This window comes from Monodelphis domestica, chromosome 4 (assembly GCF_027887165.1).
Source record: "Monodelphis domestica isolate mMonDom1 chromosome 4, mMonDom1.pri, whole genome shotgun sequence".
Taxonomy (NCBI): domain Eukaryota; kingdom Metazoa; phylum Chordata; class Mammalia; order Didelphimorphia; family Didelphidae; genus Monodelphis; species Monodelphis domestica.
In genome coordinates this window covers 294,250,430-294,265,009 of record NC_077230.1, presented here as the reverse complement: position 1 = coordinate 294,265,009, position 14,580 = coordinate 294,250,430, and the positions used below count along the sequence as shown (strand labels likewise).

The 14,580-nt window shown below is 35.4% G+C and overlaps 1 protein-coding gene across 6 annotated transcripts in view; it reads right to left on the bottom strand.

The window, feature by feature from the left end:
- Positions 1-14,580, bottom strand: part of SGCG (sarcoglycan gamma) — a 341,738-nt gene that overhangs the window by 76,738 nt on the left and 250,420 nt on the right. For all 6 annotated transcript variants that reach the window (XM_056794687.1, XM_056794689.1, XM_007495215.3 and 3 more), the window contains one exon: positions 12,601-12,720. In XM_056794687.1, coding sequence (XP_056650665.1) covers positions 12,601-12,720 — 120 coding nt within the window. The remainder of the gene's footprint in view (positions 1-12,600; positions 12,721-14,580) is intronic.

Sequence of the window (14,580 nt, the reverse complement as noted above, 5' to 3'; positions counted from 1 at the left end):
TCCTGGGCAAGTCACATAACCCCCATTGCCTAGCCCTTACTGCTCTTCCATGCTGGAATCAATTCACAGTACTGATTCTAAGACAAATGATAAGGGATTAAAAAAAGGATTATGAAATTTTATTCCTTCATAATACATGAATATTTTGAATCTTTTTTTACATTCTGAGCTCATCTATTATAAGCACTTTCAAAGCAATGAAGAGTATAATTAATGCAATATTTATTTCTTATTTGTTCTAAGTGCTTTGTAATAGCACTTTGTGTCAATCTGCGCAATACCCTGTGCAATGATGTAAATGTTAAATACTAAAAAATAGTTGGTGAAAATAATGATGTTATATATAAAACATGCAGTATTTGTCAGATACTACACTATTATTAGCCTTATAAAGACAGAAATCTGTCTTGGTGAAAGAAAACAACTTCCCTTCAGCAGTAGATTATTTCAGGGAACACTGAAGAATCTGTGCAATTTATTACAAAATATCTAGAAGTGTATACCACTCAAAAATTACTTTGGTTTGGTTTCATAAATTCAAGAAATTTCTTTAGATTTTGTGCCTGAACAGCTCACAGAGGATTTACTGGTCTCTGGGAAGGCTTTTGGCAGAAGCTCTAATGTTTGTCACGTAATCAAACTTTAAATCAACAGAGAGTTTATGCTTTTGAAAGGCTATAACTTCCCAAGTTAACTGCTATGGCTTTATCTGTATTATTTAGAATAATACTTAGACCTCTGAGAGGCAATTCCTGACATCATTACTTTAGTTTAGTTTCTTCTAGTTGATATTTTAGATGATTTAAACATTCCTAGAGTCTGAGGTCTTTGCATATTCTTGAGATTAAGCTTCTAGGGTATTTTTTTTTTGCTTGTTAATCTAAATTAAATTCCAGTATAAATTAAGTAAGACAACATATTTAATAATGAGTGTATTCCAGAGGGAAAAACAAATGTAAATATAAAGGAGGGTTTAATGAAGCTGGAAAAAGATTTGGGACTGTTCATTGATATGTAAACAATATGGGCTCACAGGGCCACAGGCAACCACATGCTGTTGTAAAATGTGACTTCTTACAAGATATTTTCTTCTTAGTGATCTGTTTAAGTTGCAAAGCCAACCAAGCCCTCAAAAAGAAATTTGAATTACAAGTTTTTCTAAAGCAAGATTCTAGCAGATAGGGAAAACTGCCATTTGTAAATCATTAGATTTCTGATGTACTGGGAAAAGTACAGCTTATAGACTTTCATTTCTCTTCCTGCCATTCATGTCTACTGTGACTTTATGGAAAAAAATACTTCATAAATCTATATGCAATTTTGTCTTTTGGTTTTGAAGAGAATGCTCTCTGTAGTGATTATAAGTTCTCTCTGTGACACAGAATGGTGCTCTAGAAAGAGTATTGGCGGGACTAGGTTCAAAGCTCAGCTCTGATGATTACCTGTGATCTTGGGTAATTCACTTACCCTCCCTAATAATAATGATAATTGCAGTTAGCTATAGAAAATAACATTTGAAAGTCTGTAGAGTATTTTATAGATATTATCTCATTTTGTTCTCATATTACCTTTACTTTACAGATGAAGAAACTGAGGCAGGCATGTTAAGTGACTTACCCATGGTCACTTAGGTAGAAATGTCTAAGTTCAGTTTTAAACTCAGGTCTTCTTGGCTCCAGGTCCAACATTCTGTCTATTATACCACCCAGCACCCTGGGCCTTGATTTCCTCATTTCTAAAATAAGGGGCTGGACTAGATGGCCTCTGGGGTTCCTATTTTCTAGCATTAGAAGAAACTGCCTTACTTACAAACCTATAACTCTATGACCTTAAAGGCCAATATAGAGCTGACAGTGCTTTCTACAGTGAACCCATATGGAAACCATGCCCTGATTAACATTTATAGTTCCTTATCCAAAGAGCTGAAAATAGTTTGCAACTTTTCTTTTTATTATTGTGGCTGGATTAAAGTTTGCTCAAGGAGAACGACTCTGTTCCTCATAGCTGCAACCTGTCTGTCAGCTGCACATTTTTGTTTTTGTTTTTTTCTCTTGGCTATTGACAAACCTCATTACTACATGATGGGTTTTAATGAATTCTTAATGAGTTTGCTTGGCTCTTTAAAAGAATATTGGGAAAAAAAGCCCCAGAAAGCAAGCATAAAAGGAAAATCTGAAGGGTGAGAGGTCTGGAATATATGTCAATGGAGGGCACTAGAAATAGACTGGAGAAAAGTTGACTTTTGCTCCATTTTTAAATTCTTATGAGAAAGCTGCATGGATATAGGATTCTATTTCTGGCTTCTGTGGCAGAAGGTTATAGGAGGAGTGGGAGAATAAAATCATGAACTGAATTAAAGAGGATAAAATTATTGCACAGGAGATTTGGATGGATTTGAACTAGTGAATTAGTTTAGAGGTTGAATTTTGGAACAACAATTCGGTAAAATTTGAGAGATTGAGGAAAATTTGAAGAATGATTTCCAGACCGAGAAATGAGTCTAGATTCTAGTTCTGAGACTCAAGGCAAGCAAGATCAAAGAAAATTACAGTGACTATAAAAAGATTATGGAGCATTAGAAGTTAGAACTTGATGATATAGATTCAAGAAGGAGGATAAGATATGGCCAATGCAAAGTGAGGAAAGTGAGAAAAGGTAAGTGAAATTAATTAGAAAGTTAAGTGAATAGAGAGTGGACTGATGAGTGTGACAAAATGGCAAAATAGACAGGAGATTTGTTCAAGGTTTAAAAAAAGTGAGCCTATCTGTGGCTGAGTTGTTGAAACAAAGGAAATGAATTTGAGTTGGGTTATCAAGTTAATAAGATGCATTACAAGATCATTATCTACAAAGGTTCTTCCCCTTCCCAATCCCATGAAGGTTAGGCTATTTTTTCCTCTTAAAGGCAAGTAATCTAGCTCTGAGACTTGGTCCAGGAAAATTCATTATTGCAGTTTCCAAATGATCATATTGATGTAGCTGCCTGGTTACTTAAGGACATAAATGGATTTTAAACTTTTCAGACTTAGTAGATGTTTAAGGCATCACATTTTGTCCCATTACCCAGATTTACTTCTATATTGGGCAATGGAGGACACTTCTTTCTCAGTTCATGACTTTAGTATCCTTTCTAGGCTATGGCTAAGTAACATCTTTTTGTTAATTGCTAAATGACCTATGAGTGATTCATTTCAGTCTTCTATAAGTCCTAAACTATCAGAATGCCAGGTTGAGTTAGATCATACCAAGTGATAAAACTAAAAACCTTTAATGAAATGTTAGAGTGGAAGTGTAAATCTCATGCTTAAATGAAAAACAGGGCCTTGAAGAGAGTTTGGAACAGCATGAATCCTTTTTTGAAGCTAGAAGCCAGAAGACCAGGATCTCGCTCATCTCCAGCTCTCCCTAACATTGCCCCTCAAGCATGCACTGAGCACTGAGTAATAGATCTCTACCAATAAAAAAAAAAGTCTTATGCAGAAAACCCTTTGAGACAGAATAAGCAAAGAAGGAGTTCTACCAAATTCATTTTACGACACAAATATGGTACTGATTCCAAAACCAGGCAGGTCAAAAACAGAGAAAGAAAACTATAGACCAATCTCCTTAATGAATATAGATGCAAAAATCTTAAATAGGATTCTAGCAAAAAGACTCCAGCAAGTCATCAAAAGGGTTATTCACAATGAACAGGTAGGATTCATACCAGGAATGTAAGGATGGTTCAATATTAGGAAAACCATCCACATAATTGAACAAATTAAAAAGCAAACTGACAAAAATCACATGATTATCTCAACAGATGCAGAAAAAGCCTTTGATAAAATACAATACCCATTCCTATTGAAAACACTAGAAAGTATAGGAATAGAAGGTCCTTTCCTAAAAATAATAAGCAGCATATATCTAAAACCATCAGCAAACATCATCTGCAATGGGGATAAATTAGAAGCCTTCCCAATAAGATCAGGAGTGAAATAAGGATGCCCATTATCACCTCAATTATTTAACATTGTACTAGAAATACTACCGGTAGCAATTAGAGAAGAAAAAGAAATTGAAGGTATTAAAATTGGCAATGAGGAGACCAAGCTATCTCTCTTTGTGGATGATATGATGGTCTACTTAAAGAATCCTAGAGAATCAACAAAAAAGCTAGTCAAATGCCCAAAGGGCGACAAAAGAATATCTACCCTTTGATCCAGCCATAGCACTGCTGGGTCTGTACCCCAAAGAGATAATGGACAAAAAGATTTGTACAAAAATATTCATAGCTGCGCTCTTTGTGGTGGCCAAAAATTGGAAAACGAGGGGATGCCCATCAATTGGGGAATGGCTGAGCAAAGTGTGGTATATATTGGTGATGGAATACTATTGTGCTAAAAGGAATAATAAAGTGGAGGAGTTCCATGGAGACTGGAACAACCTCCAGGAAGTGATGCAGAGCAAGAGGAGCAGAACCAGGAGAACATTGTACACAGAAACTAATACACTGTGGTATAATCGAACATAATGGACTTCTCCATTAGTGGCGGTGTAATGTCCCTGAACAATCTGCAGGGATCCAGCAGAAAAAACACCATTCATAAGCAGAGGATAAACTGTGGGAGTAGAAACACCAAGGAAAAGCAACTGCCTGACTACAGCGGTTGAGGGGACATGACAGAGGAGAGACTCTAAAGGAAACCCTAATGCAAATATTAACAACATAGCAATGGGTTCGAATCAAGAACACATGTAATACCCAGTGAAATCACGCGTCGGCTACGGGGGGTGGGGGGGAGGAAAAGAAAATGATTTTTGTCTTCAATGAATAATACTTGGAAATGATCAAATAAAATATTATAAAATAAAAAAAAAGCTAGTCAAAATAATAAAAACCTTTAGCAAAGTCGCAGGATACAAAATAAACCCACACAGGTCATCAGCATTTCTATATATATCCAACCCATTTCAGCAGCAAGAATTAGAAAGAGAAATTCCATTTACGATCATCCTAGACAATATAAAATACTTAGGAATCTATCTGCCAAGACAAACATAGGACCTATATGAACACAACTACAAAACACTCTCCACACAATTAAAACTAGATCTAAACAATTGGAAAAACATTGATTGGTCATGGGTAGGATGATCTAACATAATAAAAATGACAATCCTGCCCAAACTAATTTACTTATTTAGTGTCATACCCATGGAACTACCAAAAAAACTTTTTTTTTATTGAATTAGAAAAAAACATAACAAAATTCATTTGGAAGAACAAAAGATCAAGGATATACAGGGAAATCATGAAAAAAAAATGCAAAGGATGGAGGACTTGCAGTCCCAGGTCTAAATCTATATTACAATGCAGTGGTCATCAAAACAATTTGGTACTGGATAAGAGAGAGAAAGGAGGATCAGTGGAATAGACTAGGGGTAAATGACCTCAGCAAGACAGTCTATGATAAGCCCAAAGATCCCAGTTTTGGGGACCAAAACCCAATATTTGATAAAAAACTGCTGGAAAAATTGGAAGATAGTATGGGAGAGATTAGATTTGGATCAACATCTCATACCCTACATCAAGATAAACTCAGAATGGGTGAATGACCTGAATATAAAGAAGGAAACTATAAACAAATTAGGTGAACACAGAATAGTATATTTGTCAGATCTTTGGGAAAGGAACGACTTTAAAACCAAGGTAGAGCTAGAAAAAAATCACAAAATGTAAAATAAATAATTTTGATTACATCAAATTAAAAAGGTTTTGTACAAACAAAACTAATGCATCCAAAATTAGAAGGGAAGTAACAAATTGGGAAACAATCTTCATAAAAAAACCTCTGACAAAGGTCTAATTACTCAAATTTATAAAAAGCTAAGCCAATTGTACAAAAAAAAAATCAAGTCATTCACCAATTGATAAATGAGCAAGGGACATGAATAGGCAATTTTCAGTCAAAGAACCCAAAACTATTAATAGGCCCATGAAAAAAGTGTTCTAAATCTCTTGTAATCAGAGAAATTCAAATCAAAATAACTCTAAGGTATCACCTCACATCTTGTAGATTGGCTAAAATGACAGCAAAGGAAAGTAATGAATGCTGGAGGAGGTGTGGCAAAATTGGGACTTTAATGCATTGCTGCTGGAGCTGTGAACTGATCCAACCATTCTGGAAGGCAATTTGGAACTATGCCCGAAGGGCGCTAAAAGACTGTCTGTTCTTTGATCCAATCCTAGCACTGCTGGGTTTGTACCCCAAAGAGATAATAAGGAAAAAGACATGTATAAAAATATTCATAGCTGCGCTCTTTGTGGTGGCAAAAAATTGGAAAATGAGGGGATGCCCTTCAATTGGGGAATGGCTGAACAAATGGTGGTATATGTTGGTGATGGAATACTATTGTGCTCAAATGAATTATAAAGTGCAAGAATTCCATGAGGACTGGAATAACCTCCAGGTATTGATGCAGAGTGAGAGGAGTAGAACCAGGAAAATATTGTACACAGAGACTGATATACTGTGGTTCAATCAAATGTAATAGACTTCTCCATTAGTGGCAATGCAGTGATCCTGAACAACTTGGAGGAATCTATGAGAAAAACCACTATCCACATTCAGAGGAAACACTGTGGGAGTAGAAACACAGAAGAAAAACAACTGCTTGAATACATGGGTTGAAGGGATATGGTTGGGGATGTAGAGTCTAAATGAACATCTTAGTGCAAACAACATGGAAATAGATTCTGAACAAGGACACAAATAATTCCCAATGAAATCATGAGTTGACTATGGAAAGGGTGAGTGGAAGTGAGGGAGGGAAATAATGTGATCATTGTAACCAAAAGATAAAAAATAAAAAAAGTTAAATGAATGTGGGATGAAGTTTATTCATATATGCATCGATGTACTCTTATGTAAGGAAATCCAGGGACAAATAAGGGAAGCTCTGGGACAGACAGTGAAAAGAGGGTGAAACAGAAGTGCTTTTGTTATTGGATTATATTACATACTTCCTGGATCAAAGGAGGAAATAGAACTTTGGAAAAGGGACAACAAATGTGGCAGAGAGACGTTATAGAATAACTACAGAGAACAATTATCCTGTCGTTTGCTGGAGTTCTTTCTCTGTCTCTGTCTTTCTCTGTCTCTCTCTTTCCATCAAAGAGAAGTTAATAACTGTTTCATGACATGCTTTAGTGCTAATTTTATTTTTCAAAAGATGGAGGAACCAGCAAGGAGGAATTCTATTCTTAATATGGTTCTTACTAACAGAGAGAAACTGGTTGCTGTAATAGAAAAGATGGTAATCTTGAAGGGAAGTAATCACTTCATCCTATAGTTACAGAAGAAAGAAAATCTAAGCCTGAGAGACAGTCACCTTAGCTATGGCACAAGCAGATTTCAAAGAGTTCAGAGAAAAGATAGGGTCTCATGGAGTAAAATGCTACAGGGGAATTCAACCCAGGAGGGATAGGAGATGCTTAGGACTAAAATTCTGAAGACACAAAGGGAAAGAAATTCAGTAGGCAGAAAAGTTAGTTTTGTCTGAAAAAAACAGTGTGAATGCAGAGGGAACTTACCAATCAAGTTAATTTTTAAAATCAGTGTACAGAAGGTAGAAATATCGCCAAGGAACAGATATTGGTTTAAGAATAAAGTGAGAGATTCTAAAGATTAAAATGAACTGAAGCTGGCAAATGAAGTTAACAGTAAAAACAGGGGTTTTTCTTAGCTTTTTTGTAAGAAAAAGGAAGATCAAATAATAGACAGTATCTTTCTTGGGTTGGATGGGACAATGGTTACTGATGATTGACATTAAGAAGAACTGATCAATCAATTTCAGATGACTCAGAAGGCTTTCTAGCTTGATAGTACTTTCTAGACCTTGTGATCCTTTGCATAGTCTTTAAAAACCCTGAATGAGAGGCAGCTGATGGCATAAATCTGACCTTAGACACTTTCTGGCCAGTGTGACCCTGGGCAAGTCACTTAACTCCCATTGCCTATCCCTTACTTTTCTTCTGCCTTGGAACCAATACATGATATTGATTCTAGAGTGGAACATGAGAGTTTTAAAAGAAAAACAAAACCAAACAAACAAAAAAACTCTGAATGCCTTCTCTACTGTAATGTAACAGAGTAAAACCCCAGGGGAAAGTTAATTCCTTATACAACGGTTCTCAACATGTTGGTCGCAACCCTGACGGGGGTCGAACAACCAAAACACAGGGGTCTCCTAAAGCCATAGGAAAATACATATTTCCCGATGGCTTTAGCCGCTGAGAAATCGTGTTACTTTACAGCAAGATCTCAGAAAGAATGGGGACCCTGCTGCCTGCACATTGTACTAATATTAGTTACTTATCATCAGCCCTCCCCCTATGAAGGGTGATGAATTTACCCTGTTGTTTGGAGACCGGACTCAAACAGAGACCCAGAGAGAGCACCTGGGCGCTGGCTCCCAGAGGGGTTAAGAATGAGTCCTGGAGCGGATAACTCCTAGAGAGGATAATGGAGCCGAGTAACCCCAGCAAAGTGAACCCTCAGCTTGAGCTGGAGGGAGATGACAAGAAGAAGAAGGAAGACCCCCTCCCCAGGCAGGACTTACCTCCCACCCCAGTGCTCAGGTTGCCTCCTGCTGGATTAATATTTCTCAACATATAATTAAATATTGTTTTTGTGATTAATCACTATGTTTAAATTATGTTTGATTTGTAGCAATGAGAATACATAATGCATATCAGGTATTTACATTCCAAATCATAACTGTAGCAAAATTACAGTTTTGAAGTAGCCACCAAAATAATTTTTTGGTTTGGGGTCACCGCAACATGAGGAACTGTATTGTGGGGTCATGGCATTAGAAAGGTTGAGAACCTTATACCATTGGATTATTTAAATGGCAGAATTGGTATTAGCTTATGGTTCTGTGTTTCTAATAAAAATCTCAGATTGTTCTTAAGTAGGGTTTATGTGTTGCAGGATAATATACAATTTCAATCTCTTTCAAATTGATTTTTGGTATAGTTTGATATCACAAAGTACTTCATAGTCTTCTTGTGAGTGCAATTTTTTGATAGTACTTTTTGCTAAGTTGAGAAAATTTTCCAGATGTACAAAATGTACTCTAACATTAGTTTTAAGGTTTCCTCTCTCATCCTAGAATAGAACCTATATTCTCATTTTCTAGCACATAGCTGGTATTTAATAAATGTCTGCTGAATCAAACTGTATGGTTGTACAAGGTAAGGTAGAATTCAAATGTGCTATGGTGATATCCTGCTTCATTTCTGAAATTTTTATGAAAAGGTCAGACAAGGTCTCATCCATCCTCCCTGGTATGATTGGATAATCCTCCTTAGAGTAATCTTAAGATGTCAGTGTACTTCTTGGGGCACAGTCTAATTTGCTTAATTCAATAATTCTGATGTTGGAATTTTTTGCTTTTTTGTTTTTGAAGCCTGGATCTTGATGCCATTCCAAATAATTTTCCTATAATCTGGTTAATGAAATTGATATTCCAACTCTTCATAATTATTTTGGGATCAGTTAAAACATTCTGGGGAAAAAATGGTCATTTAGAGATCTGGCTAAATTCCAACCTAAGTAGTGGAATTCTATTCAGCACCTGTCATGAATCTGATTAAAGAATGATTCTTCAGGCCCCTGGCTAACAATTGATTGTATTGTTTCTATTTTAGGAGTCATTGTCTAATTCCCCCTAAAAGAGACAGTGGATTCAATGGCACAGTTAAACAATAAGTATGCTCTCTATAGACTTCTCCCCAATGTTCCTTTAGGTCTAAAGTCTATAAGGTCCATGAGTTAGGAAATGGAGTCTTAGCACTTTCAAGAAAGAAAGTACCCTCTACTCTGTGATAGTTTCTCCAATACCCTTGAGTCAGGGAGAATGATAGTTGGGGAAAAGTTTCCCTTCCCAAGTCCCATATGACCAAGTGGATCTCTTACACTTTCTCTTCTCTTTCACACTTTTATTGTACCTCCAATAAGTCTATTATTCCTGCCAAGAATAGAGAGAGAGGCACTTCAGTGTGTGGGTGATGGGCAAGAAACTGTGAAAAGTGAAACAAGTGAAAACTCTTTTAATCCCAGTGGGCACTTGCACCACAGTATGCAGTGGTTCCTGCCCAATTGTGCCTTCTGCCCACTGGGTTAAGAAACCCAAGAATTCCCTTTAAATAAGGTTAATTATTTTAATAATAAACCAGGGATATTACTCCAGTGGTGCATGGCTGCAAAGAAATTAGGCTCTTATTAAATTTATTTTTTAATCAGGAAAATTTTTGTCCTACATGTTCTTATTAGATTTGAGTTTCTCTGATAGCATAAACTACTCCTTCAGCATGTGAAGGAAAAAAAGTTTCCCTTTGCTTTTTCCTCATACCTCATACTACTGAAGATGAGAAAAGTAAAGAAAAGTTCTGAGGCAGCTATGCATGGATTCTCATAGTTAGAAGAGACCTCAGTGGATACCCAGTCAAATCTATATTTTTAAAGGGTTTCTTATTCACATACCTAAGAAGTACCAGCTCTGATCAGCTTTGGAGAGCCAAATGTTAAATTTTCAGTGTGAGTATTTACACCTCAAAAAATCAGAGTGTGAGATATTCTTTTGTTGATTGTCTAGACTTTGGAAAATGAAGGAGAATGTTAATAATGTAGATTAAACTTAAATGTATACTCTGTATATATATATATTTTTTTCATTTCAGAGAGCTAGTTATTAAACATTTATCACCACTCTCTTGAGGGAAATCCATTACCTCCTGAGGTAGCTTACTCTGCTTTTAGATATCTCATTAGGATTTCCTTACATTAAGTCCAAAATTGCTGCTTTGCCACTTCCAATAATTGCTCACTCTCTGCTTTCTGGGTTGAAGAAGAACCTGCCCAATACCTCTTCCATAATAATACTAAAAGAGAACTCTTTACTTCTCTAGGCTCAACATCTCTAATTCCTCTTATCAATCTTCACATAGTATGAACTCAAGGCTCTTCACCATCCTTTCCATTTATCAACGTCCTTCCTAAAAACTGTACCAGATCTGAACTCTAGGAAGTCTAGATATTACCTGATTAGGTCAGAGTACAAGGGTATTAACTTCTTTCTGGATATTATGTTCTCTTGTTTTATTCTTTTCTGTTCTTTAAACCCTTCCCTTCTGTCTCAAAACTGATATGAATTATCCATTCAAGGGAAAAGATCAGTGATTGGGGTCAAGTGACTTGCCAAGTCACACAGGTAGGAAATATCTGAGGCCAGATTTGAACCCAGAATCTCCAGGCTTTATATCCCCTAAAACCACCTAGCTGCCCTTACAAAGCCTTTCTTAAAGCAGTCACATTGACTTCTTTGGCACCATATTAATGACTGAATTTTTGGTTTATCAAAACTTCCAGTGACTCTTCCCATCTTGTACCTGAAGTTTAAATCTATGAATTCAATTGAGAAAAATATACTTTTTTCCCCTATTAAATTTACTTTTATTTGATTTAGTTTAATATACTAGCCCAATCTGGTCATATAGTGTGTTGTGTTCATTATCCCTCCTAAATTTGTGGAATCTTTGTATGAGATAATCATGATATCTGTACATTTATCCAATTCATTGAATATCCAAATAATTCAATGTTATGTATTAAGAGTGATGCACAAACTACTAGAGCTCTCCACTGAGGAGAAAAGTGGAGAAAAGTCACTCTTGAGAAAAATTCTCAGGTTAGTCGAGAATTACTTATACACTCATCAGAATGTGGGAGCAGATTGGTTAAATACCATGCTATTCAGTTCTTGCATAGCAAAAGTAAGACATATATATCTCCTCATGCCATGTTATATGGAGACCTGTTCTTGGGGGATATTCATTAGGTGACCCAGTTCTCTAAACATGAAAAATATTTAATAGGGTCTAGGATTACAGAAATTCTGTTGGAAATTATAGAGTCTAACCCTCTTATTTAGTAGATAAGAAATGAAAGCCTACATAGGTTAGGTGATTTGTGCAAGGTCAAATGGGTAATAAGTGATGAAGCTGAGATTTGAACTCTAGGTCCTTTGATTTAAATCCATCACTCTTTCCACTATACCATGCTACCTTCCTGAGGTTCAGTGCCAAATATATAATCAAAGAGTCTTTTATGATTTCTCATTCTTTATAGTCCTAAATGCCCTATCCACTGACCACCTGCAAAGATCAACTGTAGAATGAGTAGAGAAAAAGTGAATGGCTAATGAAATGGGGGGGGGGAAGTACCTTGAATGTTACTTGGAACACATATATATATATATACATAGCATCAGAAGATGAGAAATTTTTAGTGAAATTACATGGGAGAGTATAAAAATATGATAGGTTCGTAGTAGGGGGACAGATGATGTTCAAAAAATAATTTAAATAGAAGCTTTAAGATTTTTAAGGGTAATTCCAGTCATAAAGACCCCCATCATTAAACCCCACCATCATTAAAAGATTTTTCTCATTTGACTGAAACATAGTAAGCGGGTAGAAATGTGAATTGCTCTTTCAAAGGACAGGCACCACTCAATGAACTTGCCCTGTGGTTCCCTACAAAAGTTACTAACCTGTTACTCGAAGTTTATCTGTCCCAACCACAACTTCTTTTTCATCGACTGTAAATAGAGGGCGGCCATCTTTGGAGTTGATCTGAAATTGCTGACTGTGGACTTCAACCATTTTGGGACCTGAGGAATATATTACAAAATCCAATTAGTAAATAAACAGATGCAATGTAATTCAAGCATTCACAGAAAACAGATCCACCAGACAATTCCAAATTATTTTTAATTTAATTGTCTTCACTAGCCATTCTATATATACTAATTTTTAAAGTTCCAAGCCTTTCTGGTAAGTACAGTTTCAAAACAGAAAGACAAAATAAGTTTCAAATTGAATCCTTGCTGAAAACACTAAGTTTTGCCAATTTATGGGTTGTTTTTTCATAATTTTTTTTTCTAATTTATCGTATCTTACATAGAAAAAAAGATACAAGGTAATATTCAGCATTTTTTGAGACTAGAGAGGCACAGTGTATAGAGTACTGGACCTTAAGTCACGAAGAACTGAATTCAAATTCATACTTTTTAATTTAATATAATAAAAATTATTCATTTTATATCTTCTAGTGTCCTCTATTTCTTGCTTAGTTTTAAATTCTTCCCTTTTCCATAGATCTGACAGGCATGAGATTCAATGTTCACCTAATTCACTTATAATATCACTCTTTATGTTTAAATCATATACTCATTTTGAACTTATCTTGGTATAGGTTGTAAGATATTGTTCTAAACCTAATTTTAAAGTAATTTTTTAAGAAATTAAAATAAAGAGGTACCTTGGTGAAGGTAATGATAGATATATCTTTAAGTATCTTAAAGACAAAAAAAAAAACAATTGGCTTTGAACTACTTATACCTGGAAGGAAGAAATAGGAGCAAGAGGTGGGAGCTTCAGAGATCAATATTTAAACTTGATATAGGGGATAATTCTGTAATTATTATTTATCCAAAAGTAAAATGGATTGTGTTGGGAGAAAGCTGGCTTGTCTTCATTGGAGGTCTTTAAGTGAAGGATGATTGTGTTTGGGGCAGGTTGTAGATGGGATTCTTATTCAGGGATATGTCTAATTAGGTGGCCTCCAAGCTAGGTCCTTTTACCTTTGAGATTCTGTGACATCTACCTAACTAAATCTGCAGATGACATAAAAATGATAGCATGTATAACAAAGATGTTGGACAACAGAATCAGGATTCAAAAATTTCTTGATCAGCATGTAAAAACAGGGTTATTAACAAGATTAAAGGCAAAGTCATTAGTTTGGTTTAACAAATTGCATAAATACAGGATGAAAGGCTTGATAGGTGAACAAGGCACACAGGTTCATAATACTGACTCTGGTTAATATGAAGCCAACAATTAATGGTTTTTCTGAAAAAAAAAGTCAATAAAATGTTAGGTAAAAATGTTGTCTAGAATGACAATTACAGCTTTCCCTGAACATATGAAGAGAATTATGTTCACTTCTGAACACCATATTTTAGAAAGGAAACTGACATATTAATGTTTCTTCAGAGGACAATGATCTCAAAAAAATGATGATCTTGAAATAATGCCTAATAAGCAAATGATTGTGGGAATGAATAATATTTAGCTTGGAGCAAAGGAAACAAGATATATATGAAAACTATCTTACAAAATAGGAGACATATAGTTTAGGAACTGGACCTGTGATTTCATTTGGAATAAAGAACTCCCCAATGAGGAAATTTCTTCTACCAAATAATTTCATAATTTTCTTTGCAACTTATAGTCTGAAAGAGTTGCCTTGAGCAATGGTATCAAACTCAAATATAAATGGATCTCACCAAACTATGCATAAGGATCCCTGAGGCATCATATTGGCTTAGAAAACTACATATTAACATTTATTTATGCTCTACCATATTTTTTATTTATTTTGTTAAATATTTTCCAATTATACTCAGGAGTATCATTGACTGAATTGTGGTCAGTTGGCAGTGTATTTGACAACTCTGATGTAGAAT